Here is a 15,006-nt window from a genome sequence, read left to right as displayed (position 1 = left end):
CTTTTGCTCTTTTTTCTGTTATTCAAAAGTGGTTCCTCTCTAGGTTTCTTCCTAGGTTCCTGCCTTTCTAGGAAGTTCTTCCTAGCCACCGTGCTTCTACATCTGCATTTCTTGCTGTTTGGAGTTTTAGTCTGGGTTTCTGTACAGCACTTTGTGACATAGGCTGATGTAAAAAGGGCTTTATAAATAGATTTGATTGATTGCTGCTGACAAACACTTTCACATCCAAAGTTTCAGATATAGAGCTGGAGAAGTTCGTCATAAGGTGGCTGCAGCTTGCACCAGACAGAGACGGAGGCAGAAAGGAGAGGACAAAACACAGCAAGGAAAGGGTGGATAGACCCAGAGAGACATAAATACATTTACATACACACATGCATCCAAAAGTTACTAAATTCCCTTAGTGGTAATACTATACATTTCTCCATGTTCTCGGGAAGATACAGTAAAAGGCAAAACTGGTCAGAGTTAGCAACAGTTTGACTTAATTCTCCATACTGGCCAATGATTATAAAGGTGATTCGGATCCAACAATAAATTCATACATTGTGTCCCTGGCCTGAGAGGATGGAAGTTCAACATGTAGCTAGCATTTTAGCCAGGTAGCCTAGGACAACAAAAACTAGAAGCGGGTACTGTATGACAGAGTCATAGATCATTCAGGCAACATGAAAGAGGAGGATGGCATTGGCGTTTCTCTACAATTAGGGTGAGTCAATATGTTTTTTCTACTTGCGCGCACACACACACACACACACACACACACACACACACACACACACACAAATTAGTACCATGGACAGCCACATCATATTTAGCTTACATTGATTGGACTAAATCATTTTTGGTAACTTTTAGTTGTCACTATTAGACTAAGCATAGGTGCTTAGGTTATGTTGAAGTTGAAATGGTGCTGGAATAGTGGAGGCAGCTCCTGTTTTCTTTGCGACTTGGTGTAACTCTCCATGGTTCTAAATCAGTAGTTGTGTAGTTGTCCGAAAATGTCTTAACCTACAGCATGGTGAATGAAGTTAATGTTTATGTAACCGTTTGTTACAAGCAATATGTTTTGTGGACTTCACCAGACATATGTTGCTCTCCGGTTTTGTGATTAAACAAAGGTGTGGTTGAATTTATTGTCTCGGCCTTAGGCCTATATATCACGGTGTCAAGGCATATGAACTAACAGGTTATACAGCAAGCAACGCAATTATCGCAACACATGTCATGGATTTTTTTTCCTGGCTTGATTCCTCGGTGATTTTACCCCCGCACCACTACTACAACACAATCAAATTGTGCAACATCTGCCGGGACTGTTGTGTTACCCAATATTATATTAAGGTGATAGGACGACAAGTGGTTTGAAGTGCGTGCACCCAGGTGGAATTGGCATCCAAAATAACGTGAAAAAGCAAAAAAGTGATATCATTACTGTAATTAGCCAAATTGAATATGTCAATTCCTTTAGACATATATTTTAAGATGAAAAATCACCCTGAAAATGTACCTGTCCTTCAAATGAGGGGGAACTATTTTACCAGACGCCATTCTGCTGCCCAGTTGTGATAGCTATTGGTTGAAGTATCACTGCGCAGGTCCGTGTGGACAACGCAAGTCCCTACAACGCGCAATGCCGTCGAGGGCACGCCAAATAAAAATGTGATTCACAAAACCACAAGATATAAATGAAAATGAAATAAATACATTTCTTCACATTTTCAAACAGTCCATTTACATTTTCCAAAGAGGCTATACATTTGGGTGAGTTTTTTTTCACACCTGAGTAGCCTCGTTTCAATGCCAAAAATAAAATTAAACCATCTAGTGTTAAATAACTACACAATGTCAAATACAGGTAGCCTAGTCAAATAATTAACATCCAATCACATTAACTGTTACTCTCTCGCGGGAATCCCATTAACGGTCCGTATGTAGCCAAACGTAGCTGCTGCGCGTTCCGTTTGCTCAAAAATGGATGAATGGTTAAAAAATGGTTTAAAAAAGTAAGGCAGACTGGTAAGTCCATAGAAACCAGCTCTACTGTACTGCTACTACCAGCAGTACTACACCTGCACCTGTCGACGACACAAGTTGTTCTGCTTCTACGAGCACATTCAATGCTAGCATCAGTAATTATACATTGTTGTTAGCCCAGCTAGCATGGACACTGACAGTTGTGCATCTGATGCAGCCGAAGAGCTACTGCCCCTTACCCGGGAAAGCACTGAACAACAGACCGGGACATTGGACCATCGAAGAGACGCAAATATGATGAGAACTACATTGATTTGAGGTTCACTTATATTGGGACTAGTGCCTTTCCTCAGCCACGGTGTGTTATACGTGTAAAAGTACTATCTCACAATTCGATGTAACCACTCTTGCGCAGACGTTTAGAAACAAAACATGCCAAATTGAAAAATAATCCACGGGAGATTTTTTGAGCGAGAATTAAGACGACTTTCGAGTAGTAAGACATGTATAAAAGCAACAGATACCATTAATAAGAAGGGGCTAGAAGTATCTTATATGGTGAGCTACCGAGTGGCTAGAACAGGCAAGCCCCAAACTATTGTGGAGGACTTAATTCTTCCTGCTGCCGCGAATATGGCTGGGACAATGCTGGGGGAAAAGGCCAAAAAAACTATACCTTCATCAAACAACACTGTTTCGTGACACATCAGTGACATGGCAGGAGATGTTTTGAAACAATTACTGCTTCGCATACAAGCCAGTGAATTCTATGCGTTACAACTGGACGAGTCAACAGACGTGGCGGGCCTGGCACAGCTCTGGTATACGTTATTTTTATGGGGGTCAATTAAGGAAGACATCCTCTTCTGCAAACCACTGGAAACCAGGACAACAGGAGAGGATATGTTTAAACTACTGAACAGCTTTGTGACATCAAATGGACTTTGGTGGTCAAGATGTGTTGGTATCTGTACTGATGGTGCAAAAGCCATGACTGGGAGACATAGTGCAGTGGTAACTCGCATGCAAGCAATTGCCCCCGACGCCACTTGGGTACACTGCAGCATCCACCGAGATGCTCTTGCTGCCAAGGGAATGCTTGACAGCTTGAAAGACGTTTTGGACACTACAGTGAAAATGGTTAACTTTGTTAAAGCAAGGCCCCTGAATGTATTTTCTGCACTATGCAATGATATGGGCAGTGACCATGTAACACTTTTACAACATACAGAAGTGCGCTGGTTATCAAGAGGCAAAGTATTGACACGTTTTAAAATTGAGAGACAAGTTTAAAGTTTTCTTTACTGACCATAACTTTCAATTGTCTGACCACTTGTATGATGACGAGTTTCTCACACAACTGGCCTATCTGGGTGATGTTTTTTCTCTCCTGAGTGATCTGAATCTAGGATTACAGGGACATTCCGCAACTATATTCAATGTGCGGGACAGAATTGAGGCTATGATTAAGAAGTTGGAGCTCTTCTCTGTCTGCATTAACAAGGACAACACACAGGTCTTTCCATCGTTGTATGATTGTTTGTGTGCAAATAAACTCAAGCTTACGGACAATATATATATATATATTTATAGCGAAGCACCTGAGTGAGTTGGGTGCGCAATTACACAGGTACTTTCCCGAAACGGATGACACAAACAACTGGATTCGTTATCCCTTTCATGCCCTGCCTCCAGTCCACTTACCGATATCTGAACAAGAGAGCCTCAATTACATTTAATCAGAAGTCACGTCAGATTTCTTGATTGGGCATTGCTCCAGAGTATGCTGCCTTGGCAAATCGCGCTGTTAAGACACTGATGCCCTTTGCAACCACGAACCTATGTGAGAGTGGATTCTCAGCCCACACTAGTATGAAAACTAAATACAGGCACAGACTGTGTGTGGAAAATGATTTAAGACAGACTCTCCAATACAACCCAACATTGCAGAGTTATGTGCATCCTTTCAAGCACACCCTTCTCATTAACCTGTGGTGAGTTATTCACAATTTTTGATGAACAAATAAGGTTTAATATGTAAGATGGTTGAATAAATTATTGATTATTATTATTTGTGCCCTGGTCCTATAAGAGCTCTTTGTCACTTCCCACGAGCTGGGTTGTGACAAAAACTCACACTCATTCTTATGTTTAACAAATGTATTGTATAGTGTGTGTGGCAGGCTTACAATGATGGCATAAAAAACATTTGAGAGGGCGCTGACCCTGATGCTAGAGGGGGTATGCAGCTGGAGGTTGAATGTTTGAAGGGGTACGGGACTATAAAAAGTTTGGGAACCACTGATATAAGGAAATCAGTCAATTGAAATTAATTCATTAGGCCCTAATCTATGGATTTTACATGACTGGGCAGGGGCTCAGCCATGGGTGGGTCTGGGAGGGCACAGACCCACCCACTGGGGAGCAAGGCCCAGCCAATCAGAATGAGTTTTCCCCCACAAAAGGGCTTTATTACAGACAGAAATACTCCTCAGTTTCATCAGCTGTCCGGCTGGCTGGTCTCAGGAGAAGCCGGATGTGGAGGTCCTGGGCTGGCATGGTTACACGTGGTCTGACATTGGAGGCGGTTTATAGTGGAAAACTTAACATTCAATTCTCTGACAACAGCTCTGGTGGACATTCCTGCAGTCAGCATGTCAATTGCACACTCCCTCAAAACATGAGACATCTGTGGCATTGTAGTGGCCTTTTATTGTCCCCAGCACAAGGTGCACGTGTAATGATCATGCTGTTTTATCAGCTTCTTAATATGCCACACCTGTCAGGTGGCTGGGTTGTCATTGCAAAGGAGAAAAGCTCACTAACAGGGATGCAAAGAAATTTGTGCACACAATTTGAGAGAAATAAACTTATTTGGTGTATGGAATATTACTGGGATCTTTTATTTCAGCACATGAAACATGGGACCCACATTTTACTTGTTGCATTTATTTTTTTGTTCAGTATAGATACGTACCAAATCATCTTTAAAGAGAAAGATGCACATCCCTAGTTGCCACACACAAGATTGCCCTTAATCCAGAGCTGTTCTCAGAACAAAATCTAATTACAGAAAGGTCCAAACTGAGATAAAGAGTTGTTAATCTATAAATATTTTACCATGGTTAAGAGGTGGTCCTTCAAAGCCAGTATTATTACACAGAAATCATTTTTATAAATCGGGTCTTGTCAAGAGCATCTGTGCTTAGATTCACAGGAGTAAAAAAAATGTACAATAATGGTTATCTAAATAAAGTAATTCAATAATGAAAGTACATTATGCGATCTCAATTGTACATTTGCTCAAGCCAAAAATGTTACATTAATCAAAGAAAATCATTACAAACAAATGGCTAGCAATCAGTGAACCAATTCCAACACTTAAGATTTTTGACCAGGGACCATATGTATCAAGCCTATCAGAGTAAGAGTGCTGATCCAGGATTAGTTTTGCCTTTTAGATCATAATGAATAAGACTACATGGACAGGGGGGACCTGATCCTAGATTCTCTCCCACTCAGCTGCTTTGTGAATATGAGACTAGAGCTACGTGATGGAGCTACATTTAATGAGACCAATTTAAATCCTTCTCAACACTTCCAAGGAGACCGTTTGGGGAAAAGCACAACAACTAATATTAGCCAGTATCTTCATGCCACCAAAAAACTTCAGTGAAAGGCGGACTGGACCAGTCTTTTTACAGTGCATCGAGCTTTGAGAAATTGCACTACAGTTGTATCTTTAAGCCCATTTTCAAGATAACACTACTGCTGCGTCGCGATACTGGGCCCTGAAATACAGCACAAGCAAATACAGATTGAACATAACACACTAACACCTCTGAAGGAAAAAAAAAACCCTTCAGAATCATAGCTCGACATCTCTCCGACTAAGAAATCACATACATCAGTGATGTCAAGGTAAATGGAAATATGTAATGACTTCAACGAAAGATTAGTAAGAAAAATATATTTCCCAAAACATGAAAAACATAAGCTCTCTACAGAATGCACCACGTGCGGTCATCCCAATGTGGAGATCATTGTTGTGAAATGGTTGAGGAATGAGCTTTCCTGTCCTCTGGGGTGTATTCATTAGTGCAAAACGATTTGCAGTCGAAAACATTTTGCAACAAAAACAAGGGTTTGTAATTGGACAAATGCAGGTAGGTCCTTACCCGTTTGCTTTCATTTGGTTCATAGTGTATACACCAGAGGAATCTGGTGGGAGGAGCGATAGGAGGAAGAGTTCATTGTAAAGTCTGGAATGGAATCATAGCATCATGGGAGGAGCGATAGGAGGAAGAGTTCATTGTAAAGTCTGGAATGGAATCGTAGCATCAATCACCTTATCAACTTGTTTGACTCCGTTCCATTTCTACCATTAAAATGAGCCCGTCCTCCTATAGGGCCTCCCACCAGCCTCCTCTGGAATACACCCCTGCTAAGAAATGAAGAAAAGGGACAGGAACCGCTTTAGGTGAGTAGCTAAGATAAACTGCTCTCATTGTGTGGCTCTGATAGCGCTCCTGGATGCTCCATTACAAGAAGGGAATGAATCTGGTGTTATTAGAACCGGAACAAACCAGACAAAAAAGACAAAATATTTTTGTGCCTTTGAACAGGGTATGGTAGTAGGTGTCAAGAACTGCAACACTGCTGGTTTTTCATGCTCAACGGTTTCCCTTGTGTATCAAGAATGGTTCACCAACCAAAGGACATCCAGCCAACTTGACAAAACTGTGGGAAGCATTGAGTCAACATGGGCTAGCATCCTTGTGGAAAGCTTTCGACACATTGTAGAGTCCATGCCCCAACAAATTGAGGCTGTTCTGAGGGCAAAAGTGGGTGCAAGTCAATATTAATGTGTCCCTAATGTTTTGTACAATCTGTGCATATGATCTGAAGAGAGGCAGTAAAATATATCAAAATAGAGTTATGAATCTAATATAGTAGCCTATTGAATTTACAGAAAGGCGTTCTACATTAGTTTGCATAACAAGTTAACACTAAATTAGGCAAAAACAATCACAGAGAGAATGATATGGGGGGTGTGATCAGGGGTCGCGTCCCAAATGACGCAATATTACCTATGCAGTGCACGACTTCTGACCAGAGCCCTATGGGTACAATTTGGAATGCAACCAGTGAGATGAAGTCCCTGAGATTACATCAATCAAAGGGAGAGGTACATTGCTGAACCACCTCACAACCTCAGTTCACCAGCTAAGTCCTACTAAAGTGCCCCAGGGGACAAAGGAGTGAGATATCCCTCTAATACAAAGCCGCAGGATGACCAATTTTCACAGCCACCATAGATCCACATACAATACTCCCATTTGAATCACAGCTGGAGTGGGCATCTGAGATGTCTCACTGATCAGAATCTCTACTGATGGGGTGTATTCATTGGACAATTTCAGGTTAGTCCCTCCCTGTTTGCTTCCATATGGTTTCTAGTGACCCCCCCCGCTGGAGCTCCATCTCCACAAAAGATGGAGCTCCATCACAAAAAAGTGCAAAGATTTCTCTTGGACTCCACGCCCAGTGTTCTGTCTAACTTTCCAATAGTACATGCTACAGGTCAGATCTCTCTCATTGAGGCACCTAAGAAATTTGACAATTTGGTCTTTCACATGCTCATATTCTACATTATACTGTACCCATCATTTCCCACTAATTTTCATTAAAATAAATGGGTAAAACAAATATTTTATAATAATTATATCGAACAAAAAGTCAATCCAACGTATTCCAAGACCGATAAAATCTCCGGAAACATTTTAAAAGAATGAACAATTTGGTAAATGGTTATACACTTTGAGTGACTCATGCATCCATTATCTTTGGTATCTGTGCCTGTTTGCTGAGTATTTTGCAGCCACTCTTAATAATTGAATTTGAATTAAAACAGCACTACATTCAAAACACCACAAGAGTGATGAATCATTCCATTTATAGTTATGCACATCATGGTTTCTTCTGTGGATAGAAAAAGGCTTTTTCTTCAGTAGAGCAGCCAGCCAGAAAAACCTATTTTCTCTGTTGCTGTGTTCTAATCACAATGTGTGACCCATGAGGCTTGCTCATCTCATCATAGGTGCTAGGTGCACTGGGTTATGTAGGCTATGGGCACATACAGCATAGCTGTGTGAGATAGATATGGGGAGACAGAGAGAGAAAGAGAGAGATGAGAGGGAGATGGATGTAGATGGCTGGGAGTGGTATAAAGCCCATCCCTGGCTCAGAGCCTACTGGGGCCCAGACTGTCAGTGCCTTGGTGGAGGCATGTGGGCTCCTGGGTGGTGGAGGGAGGCGGTGGCACAGGGGGCAAAGGTCAGCTGGAGGGTCAGCGGGTGGGGTCATTAGCAGCTGCAGCCTTCCTTCTGGGGCTGCGGTTCACTGGTCAGCCGGCCGCCCTGCGGGGCGGAGGGCTTGTGCTGGACACCAGACTCGGCGGCGTTCAGGTCCAGGCTTCCGTCCTGAATGTTCTGGTAGATCTTCTTGGCTGCCTCCAGGAACGCGTCCTCCACATTCTCACCCCTGGGTTACAGGAAAACAACAGACTCAGGCACAATGGACTGACTAGTCCCCTAGTAACTTCAATGCACTCTTTGATGCAAGTGAAAACATTTGGGTGTGTTAACTTACGTCTTTGCACTAGCCTCTAGGAACAATAGACCTACAAAAACAAAAGACTGAATTAGGTTCATAAGAAAAGTTGTTTCGCAAATAGAAAGTGATTGTTCAAACTTTGATTTCCCATGATCTACAGTACATGGAGATCTGCTGTGATAAACCTTACCGTTCTCCTCAGCAAACTGCTTAGCCTCCTCATAGGTTACATCTCGCTGGGCCTCCAAGTCTGCCTTGTTACCAATAAGAATGATCACCTGGGGAGATAGCACACAGGCCAGGGTTGTCATGGCAGCATGGAAATATTCAACTGTCTTGTAAAGACATCCCACAGTCTGATCAGGAGTTCAGATTTCCAGCTGGCTGACTCACAGTATTAGGGTTGGTGAGGTTTCTAGCATCAGTCAACCAGCTGCTAAGGTGGTTGTATGTGCTTCTCCTACAGGAAAGGACAAGAGAACATTTGGAACCATAACAATAATAGAATTTCAGTTCAAATGTACAAAGACGTAATACCAGATAAGTCATTGTGAATACAAGACAATGGAAATTGGACAAAAGGTTAAATGCGGTTACTGAATCCATGCTAATTCTCAACACTCGAATGCTGGGCACCTTATGGGCTGGTTTGCCGAAACCCAGATTTTGCATAGGCCTGGATTTAAAAAGCACTTTAAATTGACATTCTCCATGAAACATGCTTTTCTTCCAGGGCTAGGCTTAATCTGTGAGGCTAGATAAATAATCAATGTAATAGTCGCCAGGGCCAGCGTTATGGGTGGGCCTTAAGGGGCCTGGTCCGCGCTACTGTATCCCCTTGCCCGTCCAAATCAAATATTGATCATTTATTTGAACGGGACGCGAGCCGACAGAAAGACGCATCAATCAAGTCACCCGAACCAGCATTCCTCTGTCTCAGTGTGGTGTGGCCCGTGTATGTGATGCTGTCTGGACAAAAAGACTATGGCATGTCATACTCTTTTTGTCCAGACAGCACCAGATGTACACTATATATACACAAGTATGTAGACACCCCTTCAAATTAGTGGATTTGGCTATTTCACCCACCTTCGTTGCTAACAGGTGTATAAATTTGAGCACACAGCCATGCAATCTCCATAGACAAACATTGGCAGTAGAATGGCCTTACTGAAGAGCTGTGACTTTCAACGTGGGATGCCACCTTTCCAACAAGTCAGTTCTTCAAATTTCTGCCCTGCTAGAGCTGCCCCGGTTAACTGTACGTGCTCTTATTGTGAAGTGGAATCGTCTAGGAGCAACAACGGCTCAGCCGCAAAGTGGTAGGCCACACAAGCTCACAGAACTGGACTAAAGCACGTAAAAATCGTCTGTCTTCGGTTGCAACACCCACTACCGAGTTCCAAACTTGCTTTGGAAGCAATGTCAGCACAATAACTGTTTGTCGGGAGCTTCATGAAATGGGTTTCCATGGCCGAGCAGCCGCACACAAGCCTAAGATCACCATGCGCAATGCCAAGCGTCGCCTGGAGTGGTGTAAAGCTCAACGCCATTGGACTCTGGAGCAGTGGAAACGCATTCTTTGTAGTGATGAATTACGCTTCACCATCTGGCAGTCCAATAGACGAATCTGGGATTGGCGGATGCCAGGAAAACGCTACCTGCCCAAATGCATAGTGCCAACTGTAAAGTTTGGTGGAGGAATAATGGTCGGAGGCTGTTTTTCATGGTTCGTACTAGGCCCCTTAGTTTCAGTGAACAGAAATCTTAACACTACAGCATATAATGACATTCTAGACCAGGGGTAGGCAACCCTGTTCCTGGAGTGCCGCAGGTACTGTAAGATTTTGTTCCAACTAGGCACCACACTTGACCAACTGAGCTAATTGATCAGTTCAATGATTGCGTAAATTCAACACACCTGGTCTTCCAGGTCGGTTAAATCAAAACCATGAACTGCCTGCAGCACTCGAGGACCAGGGTTGCCTACCCCTTTTCTAGACAATTCTGTGCTTCCAACTTTGTGGCAACAGTTTGGGGAAGGCCCTTTCCTGTTTCAGAATGACAATGCCCCCCCGTACACAAAGTGAAGTTCATACAGAAATGATTTGTCAAGATCGGTGCGGAAGAACTTGACTGGCCTGCACAGAGGCCTGACCTGAACTCCATCGAACACCTTCGGGAAAAATTGGAAGGACGACTGCGAGCCAAGCCTAATCGCCCAACCACACTAATGCTCGTGGCTGAATGGAGGCTGTTATAGCAGCAAAGGGAGGGGACCAACTCCATATTAATGCCCATGATTTTGTAATGAGATGTTCGACAAGCAGGTGTCCACATACTTTTGGTAATGTAGTGTATATCCAACAGTAACAAACTAATGAAAATGGTTTTGTGTTATTTGAAAAAAAATCGAATCGTATTCTAATGTTACCTAAGACCTTCATAAACACAACCAAATTATTATATTTGCGATAGCATATATGAAATGTATTAATAACACTGTTAAATGTTGCAGTCAAGCTCATTCGCTTGAAGGGGGGGGTCCCTCGAAGCAAAGCAGTTCTAGCGTAAAACATTTTTGTCCCCTTATGGAAATCAAATGCCCGTCCAACTGCTTAGTTCTGGTGCTGGCCCTGATAGTCACTTCAAGTAAAGCCCTGCTGAGATCCTGGCCTACCTGGTGATGTCATAGACCATGAGTGCCCCTGCCGCTCCCCTGTAGTAGCTGCGTGTGACGGCCCTGAAGCGCTCCTGTCCCGCAGTGTCCCAGATCTGCAGTTTGATCTTCTGGCCGCTCACCTCGATTATCCTTGTGCCAAACTCGACTCCAATAGTATGGGGGCAGTCTGCCATGACTGTTGGGAAAACAGATAGGCCCTATTAGCTTACTAAAAGTATCTATTGAAGAGAGTATCTTGAGTGCAGTGCACATTTCTTGGTTTGTTAACAGAGGTGTATTCACTAGGAACCAAACTAAACAGGAGGGTCTAATCCCAATTTGTCCAATAAATCCTATTCTGCATGGTGACTATGTTGACTTGTGTCTGTATTCTGTTTGTATATTGCTGTAAATGTACTTGGCAAATAAAGATCATTATGATACTGAAGAAACACTTGATTCTGTTGCAAAATGTTTTGCCAGTGTGCACTAATGAATACATTTACATTTTAGTCATTTAGCAGACACTCTTATCCAGAGCGACTTACAGTACATTTCATTTCATGCATTTTTTTTTTGTACTGGCCCCCCGTGGGAATCGAACCCACAACCCTGGCGTTGCACACACCATGCTGGCGTTGCACACACCATGCTGGCGTTGCACACACCATGCTGGCGTTGCACACACCATGCTGGCGTTGCACACACCATGCTGGCGTTGCACACACCATGCTGGCGTTGCACACACCATGCTGGCGTTGCACACACCATGCTGGCGTTGCACACACCATGCTGGCGTTGCAAACACCATGCTGTACCAACTGAGCCACAGGGAAGGCCTGGATTATGTAACCTTGAATGGAAAGTAAACTTTGTAAACATGCAGTGGTACAATAACATGATTGTGTACAATCTTCCATAAAGGAGACACCACTGCTTTTTAGACCATACTCACATTTCTTTTCTGTGAACTGGTGAAGCAGGCATGATTTCCCTACACCCATATCCCCTGTAGTGGGAGAAAACAAAGCAATATAGGCAACGCTTACAATTATTCAAAGGCTTATATGAAACAGTAATGTTGAAGATTTATGGGAAGAGTGTTGTAGTTATGCTCATTTATAAAAGAGTTCAGGATAAGTTCTCATTGAGGGCACTTTTACATAAGACCAAAACAACTGCGATGACACATCAACTAACATTCAGATTCGTTTCAGTGAGCTATGTAAAATATGGGAATCTTGGCCACTTACCAATAATAATGTATTTGAAGATGTAGGAGTAGTTGTATGGAGCAGTAGTCATTTCGGCTCTTGAATAAAGAAAGAAACGTCCATTTTAATTAAACGTTCTAGCTAGCAATAACACCAACCAGAATGTAAACTACAAACAACCATGTCACAACCTGAGGCCCATTACAACAGTCAAGCTGGAATTGAAAACCATAAGCTAACTATAACGTTAGCTAGGTAGCTAGCTAGCAAACTGATACATTTTGTCGTCATCTAGCCTATGCCATAATAAACATATTGCGAACTGCAAATTCTCTTTGGTTATCTACTCCGATTTCAGAACACTCTCGTCAGTGTGCCAGAGCACAGAAAACCTGATGAATTTACGAACGCTCAACACCCGTTGAATATGGCCCGTGCTAGTAAACGTCGGCAAAAAAACGTAATTAACGTGTTGCCAGCACAGCAACAGCCACCAACTACTAGGGTGAGTAAAATGTTCAGAGTGAGGTGTTCTCTGAGTTAGTTTTGGTGCATGACTGCCGTTGTGAGATTAGAACACTCGGACCCTATTCCTCCGCCAGAGCGTCCAGTGTGCGCTCTGAACACTCATTTACGAACGGACAATCTAACAACGCTCTGAATTTACAAACGCCCAGAGCGCACTCTGGCACTCAAAAGTAAATTTACGAACACACCCTAAGTTAGGCCTATTCGATTTTTTTAAGTGTGGTGCTAACTAGATCAGAGGAAAAGGGCGAAACAGTAATGGAATGGGGAAAACCTAGCGTGCACATTGGCAACTGTAACGTTGGCCAAAGGGAACTCCCATTCAGTTGCTAGCTAGTTAGCTAGCTGACTCTTGCACAAGTTAGCATTAGCTAGCTAACGTTACGCATTTAGCTAATTTAAAGTAACGTTGAGCGGTACCAAACTTGAATTCCCCAATTTCAGATAAACATGATACATGTCTTTGTTTTACCTTCTATTTGAATACTTATCTAGCTGTCTAACCCGGCGATCTGATGAATCGGTCCTTTTAAGAGGCTTTCACAATTCTTCATCAATAACAGCTAGCGCAACCAAGTTCAGCTGTATACCGCAACCTACTGGACAGGAGTACACTCAGCTAACGCTGCACTGATATGGAAGTGATAATTTTTTTACCATGGGGTTTTTCCAATGATGTGTAACTGATGTGATGATGTGTATAAATGACACTGTTGGGGAAGCTTCTCTGAAAAGACAGTTTACCAAGCGACCAGTTACTTCACTCTGAAAGAAGTTAAGCTAGGCTAGTGGCCAATCCTCAAAAATGGCTTTAGTTTTTTGAGATACCCCTACCAAATGTAGAACAAAACACAACCATGTTTAAAAAAAATCGGTCTCCCATTTATGAAATGGATTGTTGTGAAAAATATTTTACTGCAAAAAGGGTTACATTTATATATATTGGGACACACCAAAACATGCAGAATAATGCCTGGCTGGAGGGGGGCACATATCAAATCAAATTTTATTTGTCACATGTGCCGAATACAACAGGTGTAGACCGTACAGTGAAATGCTTACTTACAAGCCCATAACCAACAATGCTTTCACTTTTTAGGGTATAGGGGGCAGTATTTTCGTTTTCGGATGAAAAGCGTGCCCAGAGTAAACTGCCTAATACTCTGGCTCAGAGTCAAATATTTGCATATTATTAGTAGATTTGGATAGAAAACACTCTGAAGTTTCTAAAACTGTTTGAATGATGTCTGTGAGTATAACAAAACTCATATGGCAGGCAAAAACCTGAGAAAAAATCCAACCAGGAAGTGTGGAAATCTGAGAATTGTAGTTCTTCTTTTGAATCCCTATCGAAACTACAGTGTCTGAGGGGTCACGTTGCACTTCCCAAGGCTTCCATTGGCTGTCAACAGCCTTCAGAAAGTTTTTCCATCATTCTCCTGTTACTGGGCAGAGAATAGTAGCTCAGTCAATGAGTGGACTGCCTATGGACAAAGGACTTGGTGATGAGCACGCCCCTCCTTCTTTTTCTTCTGTATTGTCCGGTTGGAATATTATCGACGTTTTATGTTAAAAAATACCCTAAGGATTGATTGTAAACAACGTTTGACATGTTTCTACGACCGGTAATGGAACATTTTGACCTTTCGTCTCTGGTACTGCGCTCGCGCGTTATGCCTTTGGATCTGAACGCACAAACAAAATGGAGGTATTTGGACATAAATATTCTAGTATTTCGAACAAAACAAACATTTCTTGTGGAAGTAGGAGTCCTCGGAGTGCATTCTGACAAAAATCAGCAAAGGTAAGAGAATGTTTATAATACTAATTCAGAGTTTTCTTGATGCCAGAACTTGGCGGGTAGCTGTATAGCTTGCTTCGATAGCTGAGCTATGTACTCAGAATATTGAACAATGTGCTTTCTCCGTAAAGTTATTTTGAAATCTGACAAAGCGGTTGCGTCAAGGAGTAGTGTATCTATAATTCTTTCAATAACTGTTGTAAATTTTA

At 42.4% G+C, this 15,006-nt stretch overlaps 1 protein-coding gene across 3 annotated transcripts; it reads right to left on the bottom strand.

Annotated features, from left to right (window-relative positions):
- Nucleotides 1-4,850: 4,850 nt before the first annotated feature.
- Nucleotides 4,851-13,635, bottom strand: rab14 (RAB14, member RAS oncogene family). Of its 3 annotated transcripts, none has more exons than XM_014174799.2 (8): nucleotides 13,469-13,635; nucleotides 12,508-12,566; nucleotides 12,210-12,263; nucleotides 11,273-11,450; nucleotides 8,986-9,052; nucleotides 8,783-8,870; nucleotides 8,629-8,659; nucleotides 4,851-8,520 (listed from the first exon to the last, which is right to left on the bottom strand). In XM_014174799.2, exons 2-8 carry the CDS (start codon nucleotides 12,557-12,559, stop codon nucleotides 8,343-8,345), a joined length of 648 nt encoding a protein of 215 aa, XP_014030274.1. In that variant the 5' UTR covers nucleotides 12,560-12,566; nucleotides 13,469-13,635; the 3' UTR covers nucleotides 4,851-8,342. The 3 variants fall into 3 exon arrangements, with proteins under 3 accessions (XP_014030274.1, XP_014030275.1, XP_045564049.1); XM_014174800.2 differs by having other exon boundaries at nucleotides 12,508-12,567; nucleotides 13,488-13,580; XM_045708093.1 differs by lacking the exon at nucleotides 13,469-13,635 and adding an exon at nucleotides 12,878-13,453.
- Between the last annotated feature and the right edge of the window lie 1,371 nt (nucleotides 13,636-15,006).

Source organism: Salmo salar, chromosome ssa26 (assembly GCF_905237065.1).
Source record: "Salmo salar chromosome ssa26, Ssal_v3.1, whole genome shotgun sequence".
Taxonomy (NCBI): Eukaryota; Metazoa; Chordata; class Actinopteri; order Salmoniformes; family Salmonidae; genus Salmo; species Salmo salar.
The sequence above is the reverse complement of the archived record's forward strand: the minus strand, read 5'-3'. Positions and strand labels throughout refer to the sequence as shown.

What these genes read in the sequence shown, in the direction of transcription:
- rab14 (XM_014174799.2), bottom strand. Translation starts at nt 12,559, where the DNA reads ATGACTACTGCTCCATACAACTACTCCTACATCTTCAAATACATTATT. An exon ending in GCAGTTTGCTGAGGAGAACG is followed by an intron (nt 8,660 to 8,782) that starts GTAAGGTTTATC and finishes TTGTTTTTGTAG; the next exon opens with GTCTATTGTTCCTAGAGGCT. An exon ending in CTAGAGGCTAGTGCAAAGAC is followed by an intron (nt 8,521 to 8,628) that starts GTAAGTTAACAC and finishes CCTGTAACCCAG; the next exon opens with GGGTGAGAATGTGGAGGACG.